Source organism: Asterias rubens, chromosome 5, assembly GCF_902459465.1.
Source record: "Asterias rubens chromosome 5, eAstRub1.3, whole genome shotgun sequence".
Classification (NCBI taxonomy): Eukaryota; Metazoa; Echinodermata; class Asteroidea; order Forcipulatida; family Asteriidae; genus Asterias; species Asterias rubens.
The window spans coordinates 10,153,358-10,172,221 of NC_047066.1; the positions used below are offsets into that span (position 1 = coordinate 10,153,358).

The 18,864-nt window shown below is 38.3% G+C and overlaps 3 protein-coding genes across 4 annotated transcripts; 2 read left to right on the forward strand and 1 right to left on the reverse strand.

The window, feature by feature from the left end:
• Nucleotides 1-88: 88 nt before the first annotated feature.
• Nucleotides 89-8,862, reverse strand: LOC117290377 (2-(3-amino-3-carboxypropyl)histidine synthase subunit 1-like). The gene is made up of 12 exons (XM_033771742.1): nucleotides 8,638-8,862; nucleotides 6,574-6,644; nucleotides 6,172-6,241; nucleotides 5,968-6,031; nucleotides 4,987-5,108; nucleotides 4,708-4,862; nucleotides 4,149-4,267; nucleotides 3,392-3,460; nucleotides 2,851-3,007; nucleotides 2,513-2,613; nucleotides 1,131-1,209; nucleotides 89-420 (listed from the first exon to the last, which is right to left on the reverse strand). Exons 1-12 carry the CDS (start codon nucleotides 8,765-8,767, stop codon nucleotides 100-102), a joined length of 1,458 nt encoding a protein of 485 aa, XP_033627633.1. The 5' UTR covers nucleotides 8,768-8,862; the 3' UTR covers nucleotides 89-99.
• Nucleotides 8,863-8,969: 107 nt separating this feature from the next.
• LOC117290379 (small nuclear ribonucleoprotein Sm D3-like) lies at nucleotides 8,970-11,712 on the forward strand. Its single transcript, XM_033771745.1, has 2 exons — nucleotides 8,970-9,416; nucleotides 10,357-11,712. The coding sequence occupies exons 1-2, from the start codon at nucleotides 9,104-9,106 to the stop codon at nucleotides 10,428-10,430; spliced, it is 387 nt and encodes a 128-aa protein (XP_033627636.1). The 5' UTR covers nucleotides 8,970-9,103; the 3' UTR covers nucleotides 10,431-11,712.
• A 1,642-nt stretch (nucleotides 11,713-13,354) lies between these two features.
• LOC117290582 (density-regulated protein-like) lies at nucleotides 13,355-18,528 on the forward strand. Of its 2 annotated transcripts, none has more exons than XM_033772041.1 (6): nucleotides 13,355-13,504; nucleotides 14,145-14,279; nucleotides 15,024-15,176; nucleotides 15,763-15,879; nucleotides 16,475-16,614; nucleotides 17,644-18,528. In XM_033772041.1, the coding sequence occupies exons 2-6, from the start codon at nucleotides 14,162-14,164 to the stop codon at nucleotides 17,686-17,688; spliced, it is 573 nt and encodes a 190-aa protein (XP_033627932.1). In that variant the 5' UTR covers nucleotides 13,355-13,504; nucleotides 14,145-14,161; the 3' UTR covers nucleotides 17,689-18,528. The 2 variants fall into 2 exon arrangements, with proteins under 2 accessions (XP_033627932.1, XP_033627931.1); XM_033772040.1 differs by having other exon boundaries at nucleotides 13,356-13,504; nucleotides 14,141-14,279.
• The last annotated feature ends 336 nt before the right edge of the window (nucleotides 18,529-18,864 follow it).

An 18,864-nucleotide genomic window follows, 5' to 3' on the forward strand; every position in this document is an offset into this window, starting at 1 on the left:
TCGTTGGTTCAAATCCTGCTCTAGTCAAGTTGTCTTCGTTCAACCCTAAATCAAGTTTGTAAAATAAGTTTGTAAAACAGTTCACCGTGCCGTGGACTGTCAAGTTGTTTCTCCACTCTCTTGACATGAACAATGTTCACAGGTTCCGCACGCTCCAGCAGATGAACTATTAGTTCCATCTGCAGACTCTGTAGTTTTGTCGCTCACATCTGCTACTCTTTTTGTGTCCCCTAAACTTTCCACCGCGATAGTCCTGGGAGAAGCTCCAGGAGCGCGTTTCCCGATGGGTCTTGTTTTTCTTGGTGGCTTTGGGGGGAGGTTGGCCTCATTGTTGACTGCCCAAGGCCCGAGGCTTCCATTGGAGTAGAAATCCATAGGGTAGGTGGCTTGCCATTCAATTGATTCTAAAACAACTGAAGCCTGTCGGGGGAAAAAAACCACAAACAAATACCTCTTTATTTTGTTTTCTTCGAATCCATAGATATGTTCAAAGCTCACAGGTACAGGTACATTGATCTATGTGATTGGATGTTGAGCCCAACTTGATAATCAACAGCCCAACTGTAGTCTGTCTTGTTCAAAAGTATAATGGGACCGGCAGGGGTTACTCTAGTTGGGCAAGATCTAGGTTGAAATCAGTGACCAAACTGAGATTCAGATATTAATGCCTTTTTAATTACTAAAAACGCCATTTGTTTAAATAAATGTAAATTCCAAAGTTTTGTTTTAATTCAATTTTTTTTACCCAAAGATTGTATTCCCCTCTCCATGTGGAATATTGAAATTTTATCCATTTATATATCTCATGTATTTTGTATAGATTTTGTATTGAATTAAAGCAATTCAAACTGACCAATAATTTGCATTTCACATGTTTTTATCTGTTTACACTGGCATGTTGTTTTAATACATGTTTCTCGTCTGTTTCTTGTCCTAACTTAGGACAAAAGTTTTAATATCTCCTAGGATTAGTCCTAAGTTGGGACTAGTCCTAACTTTTTGAGAAATCGACCCCTGGAACTGGTTGCCTGGAAATTGCCTTGTGTAACATGGCCTTAAACATCATCTTGTGTGATTTTGAGGCAAGACCCTGTAAATAAAATGCCACACTTGACCAGAGTCAAACTTACCTCATATGGTGAAAGCAGAGGTTTCTCAAATGCGTATCCCCAGTCAATGGACAAGCGAGGGCAGGCTACTTGGATCCATCTGCGAGAAAAAAAAGTGATCAATCACAGGCATTATGTGCTGTAGTCCTCTTCGGGAGACTGCTTTCTTCCATATAATTTATACAAAATATTCCCATTAAACGGTTTTGATAGCTTTTTTTAATATCAAGTTTTTGGTCATGACATGAATCCCTACTCACCGTGAATGATGCTATGTAACATAATTTACCTGTAGAAGTTTCAGCCTTATTAGTCGTCAAGAAATTACAGGGCAATGTCCCGAGACAAAAATTATTATTTGGGACATTGTTTTACTCATTTCTTAAAAACTACAGCACCTCAGCAAGTAACATTTTAAGGGAAGCTTACGACCATCATTATCTTCAAACTGTGCACGTTTAATGTTGATCTGTGGAAGTTTGTGTTTTGTGTCTCAAAAAAAGTACACAAACCCTTTAAAAACACCTTCCCTTTAAAGGCAGTGGACACTTGGTAATTACTCAAAATAATTATTGGCAAAAAATCTTTCTTGGTGACGAGTAATAGGGAGAGGTTGATGGTTATTATTATTATTTATTATTATTATTTATTCGGCCAAGATTTCAACAAACAGTACAAGATACAATATTGAAATATAAATAAAGAAATATAACAGTATAAGAAACAATGAATGTAAACTTATGACATCTAGAACAATTGTAAACCAATGATTGAGTGAGACAGAGCACTGGCAATCAAGCAAGACAATTATAAAAACAGACAGGACAAGCCCATTCTAAGATGGCCAGGATTAATAAAAGTGAACCTAACCACTGTGACTCGAAAGCCTACCAATCCAATCTTAAAATAGGAATAGAATCTTTAACAAACATTTAAAAACAGTAAAGATAAACTTTGGAAAATATAATAAATATTAAGAACAAAATAAATATGTATATGTTAAGAAAAACCTATTTATATGTACATTGTAGCAAGATTATTTGGAAGTGCACATTTGAATTTAAAAAAGCTGACCTATAAAAGTATTGTGTATAAAAGATTGTGAGAAACGGCTCCCTCTGAAGTGCCATAGTTTTTGAGAAAGAAGTAATTTTCAGCGAATTTGATTTTGAGACCTCAAATTTAGAACTTGAGGTCTCGAAATCAACCATCTAAACGCACACAACTTCGTGTGACACGGGTTATTTTTCTTTCATTATTATCTCGCAGTTTTGATGACCGATTGGGCTAAAATTTTCACAGGTTTGTTATTTTATGCATATGTTGAGATAAACCAACTTTGAATGCTAGTCTTTGACAATTACCAATAGTGTCCTCTGCCTTTAAGAGTAAAAATTACTTACGCATCAACATCTTGCAGAAGCTTGAGTTTATCTGGGTAGATCTCTGATAGGAGGACCAGCACGTAATCCTTCCCGACTGCCTTTAGACGTGTTTGTAATTGCTATAAAAAAAAAGAAAACACCAGAATTTAATCAATTTCATTAATACTACTACACTGGCATGGGCATTTGACTTTCCTTGTTTCACTATTTCACAAATTTGAAGGTCTCTATTCCTGGAAGACCTTTGTAGTCTATTTTATTCTATTTTGTACAAGTAGCCCAACGAAGCCAGTGTGTCCCTTTAGCGTTGATGTCTAACACAAAACATAATTTCAGTCAAGTTTGACATTTCTTACCTCCAGTACTTTAGGTGATCCCTGCCTGCCTAGAGTTCCCATGATGAGACCAAAGCGTTGGGCTTTACAAGCTTGCTTGATGGCTGTTTGTCTCGCAGCGTGCATCCTCTCGGTTTCGTAATACTCTCTGCTGAATACTTTACTGTACGGATCATACCTTGTGGCATAAAAGGACCAACAATGATTGTAATAGTTGAGATAGATGATATCGTAGTTCTTTTGTGGGTAAATGTATACAATACCATAAAATTACTCAATCGGAAAGTTGCAAGAGAATAATGAAAGAAAAAACATGCTTGTTGCACAAATTTGTGTGCTTTCAGATGCCTAAAAAAAGGCTTCAGGCCTAAAGCTTTTTATATTTGAGTGAGAAATTTCCTCTTTCTCAAAAACTCATTACTTTAGAGGGAGCCGTTACTCACAATGTTTATAAACAGCTCTCCATTGATCAATACACATTAAATTTTATGCTTACATTATTTTGAGTAAATACCAATAGTGTCCAGTGCCTTTAATACAATAATAACAATCAGTGGGTTACCTGTATGCTGGAATGTCCGGATTGCTTATCATGACAGCCTCGAGGTGGAACCGACCATCTCCTAAATAACTAAACAAAACAGAACAATAATATGTGAAAGATAAAACAACAATTCTCACTCTTTCATTTGTTTGAAAGTGGACTGACCTGGCATCATACCTGAACATTGCAGTTTATCAATTAGAGCACCATAATTAAAAATGAATAGTTTTGTTGATCCACTCACCCTTGGTGGAAGACAAAATTTGATTAATTGCTCACTACTAAAATTGATCTAGCTACAACCTTGATTACATTTACAAATTGTAATTACAAGTACAGCAAAGTCCGAGTGACTACGGCTTCAGCTATGGCTTTTCAGGGAGCCGGACATAGCCACTGCTGAAACCAATAATCTGGACACGGCCATAGTCATCAGCCAAACTATACAGTTTTTTAAAATTTATTTTTATGTCAATACTCCTGGTTTTGGAACTGATTCAAAACAGAAGTCAACACTGATCCGAATATTCTTTGAAAACATCAGAGCCCAAATTCACGAAGCCAGAATGCACAAAAATCTGCTAAGCAAGGTTAAATCTTGTTAAGCAAAAACCAGCTACCAGCCAACATTCCATAAAGTTAACATTGATGTTACTGGTGCCCAAATCATTTTTTAGCTTAGCAAAGAAATGTGTCAACTGTCAAGCAGTATTTTCTGCTAAACAGCTTCATGAAATTGGGCTCTGTTTGTTGAGGTATTGGTTGGAGATCTTACATGATGTTGTCTACGTCACTGAGCCTTGGAGCTGTACAGCCGAGTATCTCACCGGGTGACAGTGGTTTACATTGTGGGATCTTCACCTTATAGTCATCTTGGAGCTCCTCATAGGCAGACTGCAATGCAATTAAAAAAATAGTTGGCGGTTAAGTGTCTTTGTTTGGTTTGATCTGGTCACAAGGTCTCACAAACACACGTCTGGAGGCTGGAACAAATGCAAGCCAGATACTTCACTGAGCCAAAAAGGCGATTGCCTCCATGACCCCTGGTCATTGCCTTGGTGCCCTTGAAATGCTCTAGTAGAAATTTACAATTTCCTCATGGGGTGCCCTTTGCCAAGGAGAAAAGGCCTTGGTGTCCTTACTTTTTTTTTTTTAAGGATTTTTGAATAGTTGTGTGATATTGTTGCAAACTGTGGCAATCTGTTTGCTGTTTTGCATTTATTGGTTGCATTTATTGCTTTCCACCACAAACTCGGGCTGTGACTTTGCGATAGAAAGGACCACTGGCACACTAGCATCCCACTGCTAAAAAAATAGCTTAGGTCATAATATACCTGTAACGCTGCTACAAACTGGATGGTGCTGACGAGAGCCATAGAGGCACCAGACTGGAAGTTATGCCTGATTGTGTCGACCAAGTGTGCGGTATCGATCCGAATATCAACAAATACATACAGCATGTTAATTCCCTCAGTGGTGCCGATGGGGACTGTGGGAAATGGAACAGAAAATGGAATGGAAAATGTCAGTATTAAAACTAACTCCTAACAACATCTGGAGCTGAAGCTGTGGTTTTCGAAAAGGGCCTGTGGACTTGGAATCTGCATACTAACCCAGACAGCTGTGGCCATAATGAACCATGAAGTCCGCTCCTAGTGCTTTAGCAGTATAATCATCCACACAGCATGCTCCATACGTCACATCGCCCATAATCAATGTATCAGCATCTGTAAATCTACATCATTCAGAGGAAGGTAGAATATGGGTTAGAACCATAGAGCTATATATATGGACAAGAGCGTTTACTTGCTCTGCGTTTTGAAGCCACCCTGGACGCAGACATGTTTGATGTGTTGCGTGACTACGGAACGATTTTAATTTTAAGAGAACACAAATTGCCGCGAGTTTTTTACATTCCGCGTGTGCACTTACGTACGCGACTGCCCATTCGCCGCTACGAAAACCGGAAGTTTGACTTTATTGACGTACTAAAAAAGTATACGCGCATTTTAAACATGACGCACATGACGCTCGCAGCTTGTATGCTCCTCAGCATACTTGCTGCATTTTTTGGTTCGATGACACATAGAAAAGAACAAACGCATTAACATGCAAATAGCCGTACAATTACCGTACAAAAATACAATATACATGTATATAGCTCTATGGTTAGAACCAAATGAAGCGTGTCGTGGGCGGCCTAGCGGTTAAGAGCACCGAATTCAAGCTCATCAGCAGAGTATGGGTTCGAGTCCCCGGCGTGACACTTGTGTCCTTCAGCAAGACACTTAACCAGGATTGCTTCGTAATGTTTGGGAGGTAGTGCTTTCTGCTCTACCAGCCAGGCTTCTGATGGATGATACCCAAGCCTACATCCATATGGACTGTAGAGGGGGTAGCCCCAGGAGTAGGTGGCAACGGCCCCATGCAAAAGTAAATTGTAGCCCACACCTTGAAGTGGCCTTCATGCCATGTGTATCTGGCGACTTGCATAAAAAAATATATAAAATACACATTATGTCACTGACCGTATAACCAAGAACCAAAAGACTTTGTGTTACTAGATTGTTTTAACAAAACTTAAAAGTATTTACTTTTCTATTATATCTGCTATGGTGCAGGCAAACATCAAGAGTCCCTCAGGAAACTGTAAGGCAACTGTGGAATAAAAAAATCACATTTAGATCATTGTTATATTTGGGCACAGAATACAACAATCAGGAGCTCAGGAGAAACTGTGGACACAAAATTCAACTCAGGATATTATTACCAAGCTGGAAATAAAATCAAGTAGTTACCTCTATTAGCTCCTACATTCTTGATGCGCCATATTGTTTTGGGGATTTCAAAGTTGTAGTTCGATGGAAGCTGAAAATAAAAATAAAGGAGGGGTTACAATTTCAGTAAAGATAGTTATATCCAATATATGGATGAAAAATGGAGCACAAACTCAAAAATTTGTCAGTGACGTTTCACCACTACACTAGTGGCTTCATCCGACTGGCAACTCATCACAGCTGGTTTTCTCCTTATATAATTATCAGGGCGTGATGAGCTGGTTGTTACACAATGTATGTAAATCACAATGTACTTAAGTCTTAAGACACTGATATTTTGAAAGTTAGAGGACTGTGTATAAATATTTTAATGTATTCAGAATCCTAAAACTAACTTTGAAGATTTACGTGTTGTTTTTTTACCTGGCTGATAGCATCTTTCAGTTCGTGATTGTTGAGGATTTCATCTGGAATTTGATGAGCTACCCTGGAGCCTAATAGAAAAACACAATTGAAAGATTTATAATGAAATCTTACTGCATAGTCACTAATCTATGACACCCTAACAAATTTACGCCTAAGTAAAAAGATACAAAAAGTCCTTATTAATTGTTAATATTCATAATACCCCAGACAGTTTCGCCATTCCTGTTGGTGGAGAGCATGTCACAGAGGGGTTAAAGACATAGTTGCGATGTCAGGAGGAGGATTACGTTATCGCAACTAATAAAGACAATAGCTGGAGCTGTATAAGAGTGCCTTGCTTCGCCTGTTGGGCATGCAAGCTCATTTAGTTACACCAATTTAATTATGCGTTATATTAGGCCGAGTAAACAAAAAAAATGTTTCACGTCCGGGTTTTTAAAAAAAAGGAGGAAGAGGGGCTTTTTATTTATTTATTTTTTTCAGGTTGGCCACCATTTTTTGTTTAAATGTGAAATATCCATTGTTTTTTCTACTGCTGTAATACACAAAACATAAATGAAACAATTTAGTTGAGGCATTCAGACAAGGCATTCAGATTGTTTTTGCTGAGATCATTTAAAATAACCCTATTTAAAAAAATAAAAAAATCAAATAAAAAAACATGTTTCTTTTTTTACTTGGCCTTATAAATAGCTATTTAGTACCAGCCTTTTTACATGCGGCAAGACACACAACCCAACGAGCATGCACCAAACAGAATGTTTAAAAAGTAAGTTTAAAAGAGTATTCCCCTCCCTACTCCTAAAGTAGATAGTGTCTCTGCAATCATCTCAACTCTGGGCTGGAAACCTCTCGAGGAGCACAGAATGGCTACACGCCTTACTTTACAAGTCCATACATCATAGAGCTGAATAAATTCTGACCATCTAAATCAAATCCCAAACAAAATGACTGATGTACAAACTCGCTCAACAAAATCAATATCCTTCATCAGAGCATGGAGGTAGCAATAAATTGTACCTCCATGATCAGAGTACCCGCAAACAAGGATTGCTACAAACACTGACTTGCTCCTACCGAAAACTACAGCAGAATGGAACCTCCTCCCACTCCCAGCTGCTGTGAGAGAAGCTCCCTCACCTGATAGTGATACATTCAAAAAAAGCCTACACAACTTAAACCTGTTAAATATCAAAAGTAGAGCGCATTATAATAATTAGAGTCCCCAGCACCACACACCTGCAACCTTTACACCCCTACACTGGGAGATTGATAGTATTGATCCAGATCCAGATCCAGATGACTGTCGATAGCAGATCGAACCTCGTCATTGATGAGGTTCGATCCGCTATCGTGCCGTTGTGACGTGGAGACAATAGCAGAATGAAACTCATCTTACTTAGAATTAGATTAGTTGCAATAATGTGACCCTCCTCTCGACTTTTGCTCGGCCGTCGGGAGGAGGGTTATGTTATCGCAACTAATAAGTTCTAGCTGAGTATCCCCTACTCCTAGAACTATTTCAGTTTCGTCCGCTATCGTCTCCCGTAACTTACACTTACAGGAGACGATAGCAGACGAAACCGAAATAGTTCTAGGAGTATCCCCTCCCATGGTATTTACCCCTTCCAAACCAATCAAACTATATAGCACTTTAAAAAAGGAAAAGTTTCCGTATGGCGCCACCACTTTTTCATTCGAAATAAAATAGTATCTAATTTACCTGTTTGATATATCCCTTTTTGTAAAAATGAGTGAAAAAGTGGTGGCGCCATACGGAAAGCTATCCTTAAAAAAACCTAACACCCCCTTCCCCACACTTTTCACACTTTTCACACTTTTCACACTTTTAAGGCCGAGTTTGGATCCAAAGACCCCCCCCCCCTGCCCCGCCCATCCGTCAGGCATGCACTTTTGCACGTACACATGCATGTGCACACACTAAACAGTCATCTCCTCAGTCAGTTGCAATAAATAACGTAACCCTCCTCCCGACGGGCGTGAAACATCAACACCATGAAACAACACGGTTATTTATAAACTAATGACAGCGCTTACTACCTTTTCCACCAATAATCCGCTTCGGTTTTGAATTTTTGGCTGAAATAACAACAGTTTTGTCCATATTTTCCATCGTGGTGACTGGTGGTGTCAAGAAGACATTTGCCGTGTTGTTTATCTCCTGTAACATACTCGTTCTCAAATTACTGCCACCAGCACAAAAGAATGCACACCAATCTAATTTTACTCTGAGAACGACATCGTCATTGGAAAACTATGGTGTTGTCAAATATATTGCACCCAACAAACGATACGCCTGAATCGTATTTTCACGCGTACATGATTGGCTGAAGTGCATTCACGTTGGCAATCAATTCGTTCAACCACACCGTAAACAAAACGTACGCTGAACGTGAGTTTCAAGTACGAAATACAAAACTTCGAAATTTAAACTAGTTAAAATCCATCTCCATCAGCTCGTAGATTTAATAATTTCGCTGAAAACTTTCATAGACACGAAGTAAAGATGTCAATCGGTGTTCCCATCAAGGTTTTGCATGAGGCAGAGGGTCATATCGTGACTTGTGAGACGAATACCGGTGAGGTTTACCGAGGAAAACTCATCGAAGCCGAGGACAACATGAACTGCCAAATGATGAACATCACAGTCACATACAGAGACGGTCGAGTTGCTCAACTCGAGCATGTTTTCATCAGAGGTAGCAAGATAAGATTTCTTATATTGCCCGATATGTTAAAAAATGCACCGATGTTCAAGAAGACTGGGAACAAGGGTGGCACCGTAGGAAGAGGAAAGTCGGCCATTCTCCGTGCGCAAGGTAACGTACAAAAAATAAAAAATAAAATTAAATGTCTGAATTTTTATTTAATTTATTTCATTTGACTTACTGTTGTAAGTTTGCATTTTCGTGCTGGTTTTCTTTCTCTTTCTTAGTCTTATTGACTTTTGTTATCTATTTGTAATGATAACAGAAAGTGAAGATGACAAAATAATAATAAAAAGCCCCAATTGCAATTATCGTATTGTCCGATTAATCCCACACACAAATAAAAATGCCATGCCCATGGTGTTATTATTTAGATCTGCACTTTGATTATTGATTGAGTTTGAATCAAATATAATTAAGTTTTTCCCTTTGTAGGCCCCTATCCTAGGGGGTTTCTTCATATTTTTGCACAAACTTTAAATACCTGCCATCTTGTTCAAAAGAACACATCTGTTTATTTTGTTATTGCCAACAGCAAAAATGATTTGTACTGGATCAAACTTAACGCAAGCATATATTTACCAAGTCAAGTCTTCCAAATCAAGGATAAAACAAATCAGATTGTATTGCTCATGATGTGCTGTTGGCACCGACATTGTTAAGATGATTAACATCGAAAGGTCAAAGATTTTTCATGCAACTACACAAAAAATGAGCTTGCACAGAATTGTTGGAACTTTTTCTTAAATTTAAAACAAGCAGGTAGATGACAACTTTATATTTGCCTTTGTCAGGACATTAACTATCTTTTGCATTTATGTCATCGGTTCAATTGGTCGATAATTGTTTGCAACCCCCCAACAGCTAATTCTACATTCTTATTTTAAATATCATCACACTTGCTGATGCTATGTCGGCATGGTGGGGCTAGGGTCAGGATTCATTCATTTGGGGGACTCATCCATTTATAATTATGGGGCTCGGAGGAAAATTCTACCTTTTGTTTATGAAAATTCATTTATATGAAATGTTCATTCTGTTCTCATTACAGCTGCAGCAAAAGGAAGAGGACGAGGCATGGAAGGTGGACGAGGTCGCGGTAACGTCTTCCAGCGAAGGAAGTGAAGAAAGAGAAATGAACTTCGTATAACCAGGACCTGTAAATAAACTTTTCCGTTGGGTAGCATTCTACTCAGGAATGTACTAAATGGAGGGTGAACCAGTTTTTGTATGGCTACGCTTGTCAAGGGATCTGTGCGGGATTACGTTCACCGCACCAGTGTGTGGCATCCTCCACAGGAGTGAGATGGAGCCACTTCCATGGACGGAGCAACTGGAAGTTCTTTACTGATGGCAGCGGGTTAAATTGTTTAGTCCTTCTGGAGACCAACCACCACACAGTTCTTCTGCAGCATTGAGGCGACTCATTTCGAATTTTACAACTGTGATGGAAGATCTCAACCCCAAGGCCATTGACCTTTCTTAGCGCCAATCACCCTGCTGATTTCGCTGAATGGCCAAAAGGCATTTCAGTTAAGCAAAATTAGCCATTGAGGAAACGTGATGAGGTCTATGCTTCAATGTGCTTTTTGTTTTTGTGGGTTTTTTTTCCTCTCTTATAATGTTTGTTTATTTTACCAGTTGTGTATGGCTCAAGGGGAGGGGTATACCAAATTAGGAGATTTGAGAGGGAATTGGGATGGTGTAGAAATGTCATTCTTCTAATTTAGGGGAAGACCTGTTTCCCAAATGATGAGTTTTTCCATATTAGGGAGCATAGCCTGAAAAGTTTTTAAAAGTCTAAGTGCAGTTTTAGCCCTGTGGGTCACTGTCTTCTACCTCTAAAGGGCTAGGCAATGGAAACTAGTTTGGTAATTACTCAAAATAATTGTTAGCATAAATATGAGCAATGGAGAGCTGTTGATATGGTATAAATCATCGTGAGAGAAACAAGGGTGTTTTTTTCTTGCATCTTTGATGACCAATTTATTGAAAATTTTGTTTTATGCACATATGTTGGTTGGAATACACCAAGTGAGAATTTGGTCTTTGACATTCACCAAAGGTTTGCAGGTCCAATGCCTTTAAGACTCAAATATTTTAAACAAGTCTTTTGAAAGAAGAGGTTTGAAACAACAGAGTTTGACAAAAATTCAAGTACGCTTGTTGATCTCTTATGTTAATCAAGTACGCTTGTTGCTCTCTTTTATGTTAAAATAATTTTTTTCACACGGTTTATTAAATAACTCTAGGTTTTTGTGTACTTTACTTATTGTATGTAAAAGCATTTGTACTATTGTAGCTATAGCATTTTAATGGTACAAAAGTGAAGGAGAGTTAAAGGAACACGTTGCCTTGGATCTGTCGAGTTGGTCTTTGTAAAGCGTTTGTAACCATTTGTTATAAAATGCCTATGGTTGAAAAGATGTTTTAAAAATAGAATACAATGATCCACACAAACTTGCCTCGAAATTGCACGGTTTTCCTTACCTCGTCGACAAACACGGTCGGCCATTTATGGGAGTCAAATTTTTGACTCCCATAAATGGCTGACCGTCTTAGTAAAGTAAAATGAAAACCACGCAATTTCGAGGCAAATTTGTGTGGATCATTGTATTCTACTTGTAAAACATCTTCCCAACAAATATGCATTTTATAACAAACGGTTATAAATGGACCAACTCGTCCGATCCAAGGAAACGTGTTCCTTTAACTTGAAACTAGTTTTCCATTTTAATTATTCACGCTCCTCCAGCAAAAAACAAAATGCACTGGTACTTTCATATTAAAAATTGTAAACATGTTCAAGTAGAGGCCCATCTTAATGTTAAAATTGTTTTAATAAAACGATGCTTTGATACTGTACTTGCTAAGTTTGGTGCTCAATGTTTTATTTGTTATCATCATTTAAGGGATTGTGTGTGTTTGGAACCCACTGTTGTAACTCTACACAGTTGCAGATGTATACCTTAGAGGACACTACATGAATTGGTAATTACTCAAAATAATTGTTAGCATAAAACCTTACTTGGTAACAAGCAATGTCGAGCTGTTGATAGTATAAAACATTGTGAGATATGGCACCCTCTGTAGTAACTTAGATTTTCGAGAAAGAAGTAATTTTCCAGGAATTTGATTTTGAGACCTCACAATTAGATTTTGAAGTCCCGAAATCAAGCAACCGAAAGCACACAAAACAACCCCAGTGACAAGGGTGTTTTTTCTTTTGGCTCCCTTTGAAGTGTTGTAGTTTTTGAGAAAAAGGTACATGTAATTTCTCACCTAAATATTAAAAGACTTCAGGCCTGAAGCCTTTTACTAGGATCTGATGAAAGCACTCTCTTTCATTAGTACCTCGCAACTTTGACGAGCAATTGAGCTCAAATTTTCACAGGTTTGTTATTTTGTGCATATGTTGAGATCGGGCCTGGTTGAGATACACCAAGTGAGAAGACTGGTCTTTAACAATTTCCAAAGGTGTCCAGTGTACTAAGCATCAATGGCTGCTTAAGCAGCTCTTTGAAACTAGGCACTGGCCTCCTGGCCATGCCAGTCACTAATAAAATTGGAGAAAACTGTGCTTCTTCTCAAATTCTTCTTTCTTCTTCTTTTTCCTTTAGTACAGCCCATCCATCCTCTTTTCCGTTAGAGTACAGTCCACCATCTTTTTATTATTTTTCTCTAAAACCACATATCTTTGTACTCGGTTAGGATGGAATCGTTTCTCAAACTACATTCAATAAGCTGCAGTGCTTCTCACAAAGTTTGTAGGCATGGTCATTAATTCTTTAAACCACAAAACTAGTTATTCAGATGATAAAGACCGGCTTCAAAAGTGTACTAAAAATGACTTTATATAGTAAAATAATCTATTCTGCTAAAGACAAAAGAAACCAGCACGAGAGAGAGAGAGAGAGCAGGTGTCGGGGCGGACCAGGAAAAGTTTGATTGAAGCGAATCATCAATCTGTAGAAATTGTGTCCGATAATGTAGGATAGCGCCCCCTTTTGACCCAACCTCCCCATAAGGATTTGTATGTGAAACGGACGTATTTATTCGTCAACGAGCGTCAAAAGTAGTCGTTCTGTATTCAACGATAACTTGTGCGTGGTGGTTGGGCCCAATTTGGTACTCGCATACAAATCTTGAGGACGAGCTCACATGTGTCAGAAAACAGAGTGATTACAATTTAATTAAATGTGAGTGCTTTTTACTTCCATTTTGAAATATTGTTTCTATATTATTCAAAGTAATAACTTATGTATGAACGACATCAACAATTTAAGTTTGAATTAGGCCTTCAATTACCGAATTTAGCATATCGATAAAACTTGCATTTGCTGCTCTGTTTTGCACTGTTCTCAGTTGCACTGCAGTATTACGTTACGAATTTAATTTTGCCTAAGAAAAAAAAAATTATTAATTATAGTTTTGCCATATTATGACATGGTGGACTTTTAGTGGTAGGGTTGGATAACTTTCCGTACATGGGTAGGGCGCCACCACTACTTTATTTTACTAATTTTTACAAAAAAAGGGATAGGCCCTATCTCATTCTCAATCTCATCTCATTGATTGAGCTTTTCAATTTGACTCTTGACTTGAGGTAGGCTAAATTAGATATTATTTCATATCGAATGAAAAAGTGTTAGCCATACGGAAACTTCCATACGATCTACTCCTACTCCTAGCTAGAAGTTCAGAGGCGATTGCGGAATGAACCTCATAGTTCTAGGAGTACAAAAATGATTCCTGTCACTTCAACTTTTAACTTCAATCAACTTTAAAAAAAAAATGCTACATTTTGTACCTTTTAACTTATTTTTTTCCACCAGTTAGATCATTGGCGATATAGAATGGCAGCAGCAGAGGTCATTGACCCAGTGGAGAATGATGCCCAGTCGGAGCCAGTTGAAAAGAAGTCTACACGGAAGAAAGATGTCTCATATCCATTGAAAGTCATTTACTGTGGTGGTACGTTATAAGATCCACTTATAATAGGTGGAATATTAACTGATCCTATATCCGGCCTGATACTTCACGGAGGCAACAAAGGCGATGCCTTCATTCACCCTGGTCATTGCCTTGGTGCCCTTTCATGGAGGCAATGAAGGCAATTGCCTCAATGTCTCACTGGTCGTTGCCTTGTTGCCCTTTCACGAAGACAATGAAAGCGATTGTCTCCATGCCCCCTGGTCATTGCATTGGTGCCCTTTCACGGAGACAATGAAGGCGATAGCTTCCATGCCCAGTGGTCATTGCCTTGGTGCCCCTTGAAATACCCCAGTAGAAATTTACATTTTCTATAGGGTACCCTTTACCAAGGAGAAAATGCTTTGATGCCCTTGCCCTTTAAAAAGTGAAGCATACAGGCCTTGTCATATCAATGTAACTCATTAACAAAGGATTGAAGAACAGGGCACAATTTCATAAAGCTGTTAGTTTAATACGCAAAAATACTTCTTGACAAATTTCTTTGCAAAGCTGAAGTTGAGTGGGGCACCAAATATAGTGTAATTTTGGTTGGTAACCTGTTTCTGTTAAGCAATACTATTCTGTGCTTAGCAAGTTGTTGTGCTTTGTGAAATTGAGGCCCCAATCATTCTTCAGCATCAAATTACAAATACAATTGATGAAATAATTGAAATAAACTTCTCAACTAGTTGATTTAGTTTAATCTTTCAATCCATTTTACATCCAATGTTTTATATTCAACAGTGTGTACAATGCCAGTGGAATACTGCGAGTTCAACCCGTCATACAAGGAATGTAAGGTGTGGCTCTCGGATCACTTTCCCAAACTCTTTGAGAGATTGAATCTTGAAGAAGAAGAGGAGGGCAGTGATGGTAAAAAAAAGAAACAGAAGAGAGGTTTGTAGAATTTTACAGAGCTCCTTAACGTTAGTTATGTTATATATGCAACCTATGTATAATTTTGGCTGCCGGTGCTGCATACTCCTAAGGAGTTGAGAAGGTTTCAGGAATGCTTAGATCAATGGGGTAAAGAAAGAAACGGGGGAAAACATAGGGTGTTTTGAGGGGCAATTTTGGCTTGCAAAAACCACTTAGTAACAGGAAAGCTCTAATAATACAGCAGCTACGTTAGCTAAAACATCCTTTTTATCGGACAAATAGTACCTCTTACCTACATGTACATGTAACTTTTTTTCATTGAACTTGTTGGTTTGTGCAATTGGATCATGCACAAACCTACTGCCCAGGGCAGATTAACTGCTTATCCTTGAAGTTTAATGACCCAAGTAATTCAAGGTAAACACAACCACTGGTGAAAAGGAATTTTAGAGTTTTTGTGGCGAAACTCTGAAAATCTTTAATAGAGCTTTATCATAATGATGACTACAATATTTAATGTTGAGATGGTCTTTTACACCAGAAATGGATGGTTTGATAAAATTTAGTCTTCAAAATTGATAAAACTAACCAAATTCTTCCACAGGAGGAAGAGGTGTGATGAAAGTTAAGAAGAAGATGGAGCCTCAGACCGTGACAATCGCGAGGATACAGCGACAGAAAAAGAAATACGTCACTGTTGTACGGGGAATTGGCTCACATGGTAAGACTGCTGTTGGGTTTTTGTAGGAAGCTATGTAAAACCAATGTTTACTGTTTACTTAAATTTGGGTGGAAAATGGAAACAATTTTGTTGATGATTTTTTTTGTCACCAACAGTTCTTAATTCCTCCTGCTTTCTGACATGAACAATCATCTATTGTGGTTTTGAGTGATAGGTAAACTATACCAGCCTGCATTGGTGGTAAATGCAGCTACACAGTACACAGTCAACCCTCCCACTGTTTTAGCCATTCACTATCATCTACTGTAGTTTTGATGGACAGATGAAATATGCCAGCATTCAATATGATATCATGTGGTGAATGCTGTTATGTACACTGTCAACCCTCTTACTGTTTAACCATTTAATATCATCCACTGTGGTTTTGATTGATAGACAAATTATACCAGCCTGAAAAATGAAATCGTGCAGTGTATGCATCTACACACATGTGTACGGTTCTGCCGCCATACTGCATGGTGCTCACAGTTCAGGTTTTTCTAACAGCCTATCACACCCCTGTTTCCTTCATTCCAACCAAAAATGATGTAAATATGTTTTACAAAACCTTTTTCTACTCATTGGCTCTTTTCAGATATAGATTTAAGGGACGCGTCCAAAGCTTTTGCATCTCGGTTCTCATGTGGTGCTTCTGTAGCGTCGGGGGAGGATGAGATTGTCATTCAAGGAGACGTAACAGATGATCTTCTTGATTTCATCCCGGAGAAGTTCCATGTAAGAAAGTTTGTTTTCACCATTCTCATAACTTCAGACTTTTCAAACTTGGAGTATCGTCATTATTTGGTGGTGTGTTGTGGCCGATTGGATAAGAACACCGAACTCAAACTCTGGTGTGTTTGATCAGCAGAGTGTGAGTTCGAGTTGGTGACACTTGTATCATTAAAGACACTGGACACTATTGATAATTGTCAAAGACCAGTCTTCTCACTTGGTGTATCTCAACATATGCAAAAAATAACAAACCTGTGAAAATTTGAGCTCAATTGGTCGTCAAAGTTGGGAGATAATAATGAAGAATAAAAAATACCCTTGTCACACAAAGTTGTGTGCTTTTAGGTGCTTGATTTTGAGACCTCAAATTTTAAAATTGAGGTCTCGAAATCAAATTCATGGAAAATTACTTCTTTCTCAAAAACTATCAACAGCTCCCCATTACTTGTTACCAAGTAAGATTTATGCTAATAATTATTTTGAGTAATTACCAATCGTGTCCACTGCCTTTAAGCCAAATAGTTGACCATTGTTACTGCGTCCTTCGGATGGAAGATAAAGCTGTATGTTCTGTGTGTTATGTATTGCTCGTACCCAGTGATCTTATCCTAAACAGAAACGGTTTTCCCCAGACTAGTGTTCCTGGTCTGATCAGCAGCATATTTGCGCCACAGCACCTTGTAAACCATCACACAGGCCTGTGAAATCTCTGCTTTAAAGCGAATTTCCGCTTTTTTCATTTTCCCATTTTGCGATTTTCTTGCGGGCTCTGCTTTTTTCCCATTCCCTTTTTACCTTTTTTTTTTAACATCCAAAATAGATCATCAAGCAGCATGTACCTGGAACCAAATCGGGAAGCACTTTAATTGTGATTTATTTTTGATGTGTGAGTCGGGACCTAGACCCAGTAAAATGGGCTAGTGACTTTTGCAGATCTTGTGATTTTATCACCAGTAAGATGTTAATCAATAAACATTAATGAACAAATCTCATTAATCCCTTTGTCTATTTTCTTTTTTTTGTGGATTTCAGATTGATGAAGACAGTATAGAAGACATCGGTGATATGAAGAAATGAAACGGTCATGACACGATTCTCGTTCAAATTAAACAAAAATAGTAAAACAAAATTCACTCTCCTTGACACTTGCATGTCAATGTCAGTCGACACCACTGGGTTTGCATGTTAATATTGTCCTCTTGTTCTAATTTATCACATTGTGGGGGATGGCCTCCAGAGCACCCCCTATCCCCACTCCACCCCCCCCCCCTCTAATGAGATTTTTTTAAATCACAAGGAAGTTTTCGTTATCACTTGCCTCAACCATGCCTCAGGCACATGCGGCGCACAAGTGTTGCTTAGTGGCTACATATTGATTACTCATTTTCCATTTTGTTTGGCATTTGGAATGGCTTGGTGAACCTGATCGAAGCCAATATATACTAATTAATCGTTCTCAGGTTATGAGAATGGTGCTGTTGGTTGGTTCGCTGTGTCTATGGTATGAATCTGTAGGCTGGTTGTTTCTGTCAAAACCCTGGTTGATACTTCCTGCGAATGCGAAGTGAAAATTGACGTCACAAGTTCGCAACGAATAACTTGCCACGGTTGAGCTGTGCTCAACTCTTGCGAATTATTTGCAGCGAAAACAGAGTTATGACTTCAATGTTTGCTTACGCATTTGCAGGAAGTATGAAACAGGCTTTATGAGTGTGGAATCCCACCCCTAGTCGGGTTTCCATCTCAACCAGTGGAAGGCGCTGCTTGCAAACTGATGTTGATGCTGGCGATGCTTCTGTGTTAATGCATTGAGTTACATTGTTCTCGAATGAAGTGTTAAATCATTACAAATATTTTGTTCCTTATTCAACCTCAAAAACATTGTAAACCTTTAAAGGCAGTGGACACTATTGGTAATTACTAAAAAAAACATTGTCATAAAACTTTTCTTGGTTACGAGTAATGCGGAGGGGTTGATAGTATATGACATTGTGAGAAACAGCTCCCATTTATAGAAAGAACTAATTTTCCACGAATTTGATTTTGAGACTTCATATTTAGAATTTTGACATCTCGAAATCAAACACCTGAAAGGACACAACTTCGTGTGACCATGGTGCGACAAGGGTATTTTTTCTTTCATTAAAAATTGTTTTTATGCATTTCTATGAGAAGGGAAGTTTGCCATCCAGTTTCAATAAAAATTTATCAGTATCTTGAAACACGTATAATGCTTGTATTTGATGATAATTG